The following is a 9,757-nucleotide window of genomic DNA, read 5'->3' on the forward strand; positions in this document are numbered from 1 at the left end:
ATTGCCTCCTTTCCTCAGGCCTCAGCTCCGGCCGGAGAGCAGGTCTCCAGCATGCCTTCTGGCACCTCCTGTGAGCACAAGCTGAGCCATAAGCTGCAGTGTGGGTCCTGGGCTCCCCCCGCCTCTGGGGAGCAGAGCCTCCCCTCCTAGCTAGGCAAGTGGGAGTGGGGGCGCCCTGGCTGCTCGCTGGAGTGAATGGCAACTTGAGGCTACTGCCCCGTCTGGGGAGTCCCTCCTACCCGTCCCACTCACATCGCCATCAGTGTGAGAGATGCTCGCAGGAAGAGCAGAATATCGGCGGGGAGGGGGCCCAGGGACAGCAGACCACCCCCCCAGACTGAGGCCTTCTCCTGCCAGTCGCTCGCCTGGTAGACCTTGCACTCCCTGTGCGCACATCTGTGCCTGACCCTGCCTGCTGCCCCGGGAGGCGTGAGCAACAGGAAGAGGCCGATCTAGCTCTGCAGGGTGGGGACTGCCTGAGTGTGCTCCCAATGTGACCTTTGTCAGCTGGGTCTGCAAGCACCTTTGTCCCGTGAGAGAAGGGCACTTGGGTGAGGCATTACGGGGGGCTGGGAACGGAAAAGTATGGACAAAGTTGGATTCGTCTGACAAATACTCAAAATACGTTTCATTTCTACAGGCCATTTAAAAAGGATGGTAGGGCGGGACGTGCCATGGGGAGCCTGTTAGGTCTGCGTGCACATGACTGGACTCAACAAGCAGCTAGTGTGAGGCCAGTGTGGAGGGCACTGTGAGGGTCACCAAGAAGAATAAGACAGTTTGCGGCCCTAAGGCTGGGGAGGGACACAGATATCCATCCCTTTGCCATTCATTAGATAAGATGCAGCTTCTAAGCCGTCACCGCCCAGCAGACTGTGTATAATGGAGTGGAAGTCACTGCTATAGAAATGTCTGGAGGACACTGGGTCAAGGGTGGCCACAGGGAGAAGGGTCTGAGAAGGGTTAAAACAGCAGGCCATGCGAGGGGGCGTTCCCACCGGGGCACTGTGCAACTACGCAGGAGGCAGGAAGGCGCTAGCAGGTAACTGGGGTCGGCTGGGGACAGCCAGGCTGTCCTGTGGGTGGAGGGCGGAATGAGGAGGAGGAAGCCCCTGGGGCTGAGCCCTCTGCTCCAGGACGAGGATGCCTCTGCCACACCTTTTCTGGGGGCTGCACTGTCTGGGCTGTGCTCCTCCCTCCATCCCTCAGGCTTCGAGGCCCCAGACTCAGATGCCTCTCGGAAATCGCTGACTGGAACTTGGCTGCACTAGGTATCAGAGAAGCAGCAATGAAAGGTCTGGGCCTTCAGAGAAGGGGAGACCGCGTGCCACGGTGGGGTCAGGAGGGGCCTGCAGAGGTGGCATCTGCACTCGGCCCGCAAGGCTGAGGAACACGGGACTGCGGAGGTGCGCACGGGAGACCCCTGGGCAGGGCGGCTGTGCGCAGTCGCAAGCAGATCCTTGTCCTTCCTGTCGTCCGTTGCCTCCTCCCCCTTCCCTAGACTTCCGGTTTCCGCAGGAGAAAACTACAGACCCCGCGGGGGCGGAACCACAGAGACCGCGGCAAATCCAGCCACGGACATACTGCGAGGATCTGCAAGGTGCACGGCAGGAGTCAGCCCGGCTAATGACCAGTGAAAGTGGCCCCAGAGCCCCCAGTCCTGATGGCTGTCATCTCACGGAGCCTGAAGGCTGGACTGTCTTAGGTACCGTCCTTCCTGCTCCGGCTAGTGCCTCGCCCTTTAAGACATAACTCAGGCGCTGCTTTCTCAGAAAACCTTCCCCCGACTCTCCTCCCGCTCTGCACGCCCCGGCCTGGCTCACTCCGCCGGGAGCTCGGAGCTCGCACAGCTTTTCTGTTTGTTTGTTTTCTCCAACCTGCTAACAGTCCTTTAAGAGCGAGGACATGCCTCACACATCTTCGTACTCCTAGCTCCTGTCAGAGTCCTGCATGCAGTCGGCATGGGACACATGCCGGATGAATGAATGAGTCGTAAGCATTTTAAACTACCAGCTGTGAATAAACACAGACATAACCAACATTCACATGTACCCTGTAAACACCGAAAACACAAGATACACGTGTGCGTGAAGATCATGATTAAGACACTGTCTCAGCAGAGTGTCACAGGACACCGTGGGCACCAAATTCATCCCACACGACGTGCTAGGGAAGGACACTGCTTGGGGGCCCACTCTGCGTGGTTCCAGGCCTGGCTCCCTGAGTGACCTGAGTGACGTCCCGGTCACATAAAGTCTCTGGGCCTCCCACCCCTTGTGCTGATGGGCTGAGGCCAAACAGACACAGGCAGGCTCTCATCCTGCCCACTCTACAGGTAGAGGTGAAAACCAGTCTTTGATGTGTGGCTCCCATCATCTGCCAGGAACGTGGCAGGGACTCCACCTGAGACTCACTGTCAGGTGACGCTTCACCTCTGAGAAGAGCTGCTCCTTGCCTCTGCACTGGGAGAGCTGGCGAAGGCACGGGGTGGGGGCGGGGCGCTTCACAACATGGGAGCGGCGTGGCGGGCACTCAGGCCTAGCAGTCTGCAAGGAAGCTCACGAGACGCGGGGTTCCACGTTCTGCCGGCCTCAGCTCCCCGCCCCCACCACCCCCCGTCTTGCTCTCTTTCCAGCCCTGAAACCAAGGCGTCTCCCTTCTGCCAACTTCCCTTTCGCTCTCGGTGTCCGTGGGGCCAGCTCAGCGGCGGTGGCAGGAATGGATGGTGGACCGGCCAGTGGTTCAGACCACGGGCCCCTGGTTGTATTACCAGGCGTCAGAGCCACCGGGGACTGCGGCTTGGAGATGTCAAGGGGCTTCTCCTTCCCCAAGCAGCTGTCCCCAGGACGGCAGGTGGCGCGTGGGGAGAGTGAGAACAGCCTCTCATGGCCTGGCCGAGGTCTGATGCGGACTGCCGTCGGTCCCCAGAAGCCAGAGCCTGCTCCCCACATCTCACAGCTGGAAACACCCTAATATCTGAATCACTGTCTGCCGAGGTCGCCAAGATCCGGCTTGTGGCCCAAGTCTTCGGCCTCCTGAATCTTTGGTAAAGAGACAGAGAAACGTGTCTCTCTCCCCCTCCCTATTTCTCTCCCTCTGTCCACACGACAAAAACTGAAAACGTAAGCACCAGATGGTGATTTTAAAAATAGCCACCGCAAGCACGATTTGGGGGGCAGTGACAAATTTGCCTCTGTCCTTCTTGCCCTTTGACCCCTCCATTCCTTTCCCCTTTCCACCCCTGCCGTAGCTGAGAGAGGCCTCACAGGTCACCTAGCTCAACTCCTTCAAGGAACACAATGACACAGTGAGGAAATTGTGGCCCAGAGAGGTTATGGTATTTGTCAAATAGCTCGTCTACTTCGTTCGGCCAGCCAGAAGGCTCTCCGGCTCAGAGGCCTAAGGAAGCCCACCTTTCCTCAGGGGACCGCGGACTCAGGGTCCGTACGACAGCACAACGATGCCCATGTCCCTTAGAAGCCAAAAAATGGTGGTCAGAGAACTATTTTCAATATTCAAACAAAAACAAAAACAAAAAACAAAAAACCCTATGATAATTAAACATTTTCCTGCTCTCTGAAAGTATCAGCCATCTCAATTCAACGATAAAGCTGGATGGATGGATGGATAGATGGATGGATGGATGGATGGATGGATGGATGGATGGATGGATAGATGGATGCCATTTTAAAAATTCTGTTTCTGTTTAGAGCACAAGCTTCAAACATACACAAAATAAGCCCCAGTCGTGCACCTGCCGTCCTGACTTATTAAATGCACTTTTTATCGCATCAGTGTCTCAGGCTAGTGGTGTTACCACTTCCTTTAAACAAACAAACAAACGAACAAAACCCTGAATGTGTAATTAGAGATGTTTGGATTGATACAAACAGGAGAGCGCAGGCGTATGCATACAAGGCAGCCTCTGTGGTGGTCGAGAGCTTTCAAACATTGAGAGCCAACGAGAGAAATATTAAAAAGAGTCCTCCGTGGTGAAAAACTTGGAAGTCGCCCTTCTGTGTATTTTCCCAGCTATATCTCTGCAGATGTCACTAGCCAGGACGTTTTGTCACAGGTCTGCTAAAAGCAATAAATCACTCTCGTCTTTACTCTGACTCATTAGACTGGACCAACACCCCCCACCTAGCAGAGAGGAGAGAGCGAGTGGGGGTGGGGGTGGGGAGTGGGGTGGCATTTTATCCCCGGGACTGGGGTCGGTCACATCCAACCCCAGTGAGGAGGAAGAGGGATGCAGGGTCTCCCCTGCTGCTCTCCGACGCCCCCACCTCCTCTGCTCCTCCTGGCTCTGGTGCTCAGTTATCCCACTGTCATGTGACACTCCTTGGTTCTCGGCCGAGGAGCCACGGTGGAGGCCGGTGGTGGCGGGTGCGGGTCCTGAGCGAGCAGCCGCCCGCAGTGGAGGCTGGCACAGTGCGACCTCCATCTTCGTTTCCTATTTGTCCTCGCGTGAGCCCTGACTTTTTCTGTCCCCTTCTCTCTCTGTGTCTCTCAGCTTTGGCTGTTTGTCTCCCTCTTCCTGTGTCTGGGCCTCTGCTCCCTGTCTGTCTGTCTGTCTGTCTGCTCATCAGGGAATACTGCCACAGACACATGGCCCCCCGCCCTGGACCCAGCTCAGCTCCCGGGCAGAGTAGACGCCACCCGGACTGTGGATGGGCCACGTTCTGCCCTTTGGCCTGCGACGGTGAAGACGAAGGGTGCCACGTGGCAGGACCTCTGTACTGTGCCCAGGGAACAGGACCTCCGGTGGCTGCGAGGCCGACTTAGGGGGTCAGAGACAGCGGGTCCACAGTGCAGTTTACTCCCGAGACACAGCATCGTTTTTTTCCCAGAAAACAGCAGCTGTGCCTGTTTACCTCACAGCGGACACGCTCAGGCCTTCACGTTTGCAGGTGACTCTGGGGACAAGATTCAGATATGCGGTGTCTGTGTGACAGGCAGGGATCTGACTTGGGGTATCTGCCAGGTGTCCCACCAGAACAGGGGTCCCCGGTTCCCTGTGGACGGTGGCAGAGTGTGCCTCTCCCAAACATGCCACATTGGCAGAAGATTATTTTGAGCTAAAGGCACTTAATAAAAACAGCAGGTGCAAGACGGGCCCCCTTTTTCTTCCTAAAAGGAGAGAAAACCGCACGTGGGCGAGGCTGCCTTCTGCCAGGAGGAAGGCAAGCTTCCTCATCCAGGACGGGCAGGTGGAGCTGGGAGGGCCCCCACAAACAGACCTGCTGAGATGCTTCTCCCGCAGCGCCCCCACGTGGTCCAGCGCTTCCCACCGCTGCCCCTCTGGGCTCGGCCAGTATAAACGCATCTGGGTTTGGCTACTTTGGGTCTTCGGTTCCTAGCGAGGGCTCCCGTGCCCCCATAAAACTTATCGTAAATAAACGGATATGCTTGTCTCCTGCTGACTCATCCTCGTCAATTTAACTCTCAGGCCCAGCTGAAAACCGTAAGGCGCAAAGGTAAAATTTTGCCTTCGCGCCCCCGCCCTTCCCCCTATACCTCCCACATACGCGGGCAATGGGTCAGCCCCTGGCAGGGTCACGGTCAGGGTCGGGGTCGGGTCGGGGTCAGGGTGAGGTACCCGAGTTCTTCTTACCCAGAGCACAGGACTCGTGACCTCCTGTCTCGCCCAGAGACCCACCTTTCTGGCTCCGCCCATCGGGCCGGCTGTTGCTCTCGGCTGCCATCCAGTGGCCGCCTACGCGTATTGCAGCGGAGCCGGCGGAGCATGGGCCTCTCACCTGCCCAGGTGGTTATCCATGCCTTCCTCCTCCACCTCCCGCCCAGCCAGGAGGTGCCTGGGGGCTGGCTCCGGACACCGGCGGAGCCGCAGTCTCTAAAGACCTCTGGGCAGAGTCCTCGACATGAATTTTTGGGGTTTCCCTTTTCGGTGGTCCTAACCTCATGCTTTATTCTTAGCTCTGGTGGACGGGAGCCCTAAAGCACTGCAGGCAGAATGGGGGCGTGGGGCGCGGGGCTCACTCATTCCATGCAGCAAATATCTGCTGAACGCCGACCGCAGATAGGAGGCGCCTTTGCATTACGTGTCACCCTAGGACTGCTATGGGTTCTTTTCAATTAAAAAGATTTTGAGTACCTTAGGTAAGTCATCTGGAACTTGAAACAAAATTGGCAAATTCACATTCTTCTTAGATGAAATCAGAAAAGTGGCGGAGCCATCAGGAGATCTGAGTAATTGAAACAAAAGCGAATTAGACCCACTGTCTCCAGATGGCAGAGCCAGGCCCTCAGTTGTTTCAGAGACCCTGCAGGGCACCCCCGGAGCGCACCCCCCAGTCCTGGAGGGCTCAGGCCATTCCGGAGCTCTCAAAGGTGGCCGGCTGTGCCCTCACAAGTCACTCTGCCTTCTCTTTTTTTTTTTTGAATAAGCACTGCCAGCTGTGGATTGTCAGAGACAGCGTACAAATTGAGGGAGGAAAAATGGCTCATGAAGCAGATGTGCGATGGGTGAAACACGCCAGACCTCCTTGAAAAGATCAGCGTAGAAGTTACTGATCTTTGACAGGTGCCGTCCTTCTGCCTGGCCTGCTGTCTTGGAGGCCCTGCTCATAGACACGACCCATGCATTTCTTCCATCTACACTTTTTCTCTGGAACATTCTTTTCAGCCTCAGGGGAAGTACTGACACTGCAGGGGTCACACCAGTTGTCTTCACGGGGTGACCTGCCTGAGTGTGGCTCACTGTATTACAGTGTAAGGGCCAGTGTAAGGGCGTGCAGCAGGCCCGGTCATCGTAACCTGCCCAGGTGTGCGACACCACGTGTGACCCTCGCCCCCAAGAAGAGGACGCTTAGAATGAGCCCGCCCCCTCGCCCTAGTGCCTGGCCTCTCTAATGAGGACAGCCTTCGCTGCCATGGGTTCTTTGTAACAAGCCACGTGGAAGGAGTCAGGTGCTCAGGAGGCATCATTGTTTCATTTTGCCCCGCCCCCTGCCCGCCCCAGATCCTCTGGGCCCTGGGACAGCGGGGAGGTGCTGACCCAGCCCCTCACTGCCTTTGTCTTTGACATGTGAATAGCCTGCCTTGGACTTGACACCCAAACTCTGAGCAGGAGAAAGCAGGTCCCACTGTATAACGCTTAGGCACACGGCAATCCCAAATGACAGGACCTCAGTGTGATACGAGGGCTTTTGAGACTGACGATGAGTGTGGCTTCGGCACAGTCAGGCCAAGCTGTGCGTCCTCCTCGGAGGCCGTGGGTCCGTATCAACACCCACCTTCAGAGCCGCCTCCTCCAGCCCCCAGGTGTGTTCCCGGAGCTCGCAGTTGGGGCGGCTCTGAGCTCATGTCACCCAATGTTCCTTTGTCCTTTTCAGACTGTTCTGTGTCAGAACTGCTTGTCCAAGGCAGCAGCACACAACGCACACGTGGAACCTTCTTATCAAGCTCTCAGGGGTTTTGCCGGAAATTAGCAAAGCTTGGAACCCAGGGCTTTGGCCAGATGAGGAGTTTCTAACCCTTAGAAATTGTCGATATTTAAACCAACTGCCCTTTCAAAAGACTTGGCGTTCCTGCCTTGTCCCCCGAAAGCTCAGGGCACCTACAGGTGCTGTCCAGTCAGTGTCTTGGGCTCCCCGTGAGGTAGGTAAGCGCCATCTCTCTTAACAAGGATTCAGACTGGTGCCCAGTGGGGCATCACTGACCACCTCAGAGAATTATTCCTTGTGACCAGCTCAAGCTTGGCCGGCTGAAGGAAAAGGCAACCCCTCACCTTTCCGACTGGCCCCTTTGACACGCAGGACCTGGCTGTGAAAGTGGACAGCTTCGGAGGCACCAGTTGTGTTCTGGGGTGGCCTTGTTCCAGCCCCTGCCCTGAGCCCCCTCCCGCCCCACCCTCCACCAAACGCTATGTAATCAAAGGACAAGGGAGCTGGGGAGAGAGTCAGGCACAGGGTGCTTTGCTCCTGGCTGCGGGGCAGGGCTGACGGGCACGGGGCGGGATGGCATGCGGGTGTCACCTTATTTAGATGTCCAACACTAGCCATGTCACACAGAAAGCCCGATCTCTGGTGTTGTGATCTGGCGACTAGAGTCACATATCTGCAGGCGCCGTGGACGGGGGAGAGGGAAGGCTGTCCCCTCTGTCAGGGAGGTGACCTCCCCTTCACCACAGTTCCCATTCAGCCAGCTCTACTCATTTCTGTCATCTGACTGTCCTTGTTATGTGAATTTGCGCCCTGGCCCCAATTAAAAGACACTAAACTGTCAGCACTCACGCTAACAGCTCTTAACAAGAACTACGTGCCCTGAGTTTTTATTTCACGAACGAGGCCCGGGGGTTGTTGAATCTCTGCCTGTTTTATACTCAGACATTAGCTATTCCACTCGGACATACTCAAAGTTACGCTAAAATAAACGGGCCAAACAACAGACGCAGATGCTCTGAAAATACATAAAACCGCCGCTTACCCAGAATGCGGTTTTTAAAAGGTGCGGCAGACGAAACAAAGGTGCCCATCGCTGGAAGTGGGGAAGTGGAGAGAGTGTCCCCCACGGAGCGCCACTTGTCTATGGGCAGGAGGGCACGTGACAGTCACAAACAGGAGGAACAGCTCTAGGGACTACACTGCTCTAGCAAACTGTGCACAGACCAGGGAGCCAACCCTTCACCTACGGCGTGCAGGCCACCTTGCCTCCTGGCCGCCCTTCCCGACTTCCCCGATCTCCCCCACTCACCTGCACGTTACCTCACACTCACCCTCCCTGTCCCCTCACCACACCCAGGGATCGAAAAAGGGGAAGGAATGAGGAAACGCAGTAATTTCAAGTGGCAGCGCGGAAAGGCTCCTTCACCCAGGTCCCTCCGGTTCTGAAAAGCACAACCCCGTGTTTCACAGCAGTTCGTTGGGAAGGGGCGGGACGGGTGAGATCGGAGGAGGCTGGTCTCAAAGTTACACACAGGCCGTGGCTGCTCTAGAAAGATGGGACTTTGTGGTTCTAGACTTTCGATGGTTAAAATGTGAAAACTTCAAACTGCACCAGAGGAGAAAAGGTAGGATGATGCGGAGCGTGAAAGTGTTCTGAGAGGTAGTGTCCGAGGGCAGAAGTCTTCTTGATCGTTGAGTGGTGGTGGCAGAGGGGGGTACCCGAGATCTGATCCCCTCCAGACAAGCGCACACTCTGCGCTCGCTCCTGTCTGAGAAGCCCAGGCCATCCCCGCTTTTTGGGCGCTTGACTTGGGTTTCTCCGAGGACATCTGTGTCCCTCCGCTAATCCCACCCTCTCCTCCTCCTCCTAGGAAATCACCTTCTGTGAGCCCTTTCTTGCCACCGCGGCCCCAGGGGCCGAGCTGTTACCTTTTGGGGAGGCTGAGCACTAATGGCTTGTTTACCAGGCTGGCCTCGCTAAACCAAGGGATCTTGTCAAACTTTGGAACAGACACCTGGAGAGAAACAGAAAGAGATCATTTTGTAGAATTCACTGCCCTCGACCATGGCCATCATTAAATGACCAGAGCAAGCTAAGAGCAGCTGCAGGGCAGGCATCACGTTCCGACACATTTTCATGATTTACATTTGACTCTTTCGAGTCGCCCACACAGCGGCCGAGAGCCAACGGCGTTGGTCACCGCCCTCTGCTGTTTGCGGGGAGCCCCTCTCCGAGGTCTGCGGCCTTTTCGGCCCCGGGGCCCCCCGCCTTCGCCCCTTCTGGGAGGCGAAGGGGACAGAACCACACCCCGCAGCGGAAGAGCCGCCGCCGCCGCCGCCGTGTGGCCCTG

At 56.6% G+C, this 9,757-nt stretch overlaps 1 protein-coding gene across 2 annotated transcripts in view; it reads right to left on the reverse strand.

Annotated features, from left to right (window-relative positions):
- CUNH1orf105 (chromosome unknown C1orf105 homolog) overlaps positions 1-9,751 on the reverse strand; it is a 20,840-nt gene extending 11,089 nt beyond the window's left edge. Inside the window, exons 1-2 of one of the 2 annotated variants that reach the window (XM_015586293.2) lie at positions 9,336-9,751; positions 6,116-6,206 (exon numbers count right to left, since the gene is read on the reverse strand). Coding sequence is in view for 1 of the 2 variants with exons in the window: in XM_025043957.1 (XP_024899725.1) it covers positions 5,615-5,677 (63 nt within the window). In the remaining variant the exon portion in view is untranslated. Of the gene's footprint in view, positions 1-5,614; positions 6,207-9,335 lie in introns of both variants that reach the window. The other variant, XM_025043957.1, reaches the window with a different exon arrangement.
- Between the last annotated feature and the right edge of the window lie 6 nt (positions 9,752-9,757).

This window comes from Pteropus alecto, unplaced genomic scaffold (assembly GCF_000325575.1).
Source record: "Pteropus alecto unplaced genomic scaffold, ASM32557v1 scaffold101, whole genome shotgun sequence".
Lineage (NCBI taxonomy): Eukaryota > Metazoa > Chordata > Mammalia > Chiroptera > Pteropodidae > Pteropus > Pteropus alecto.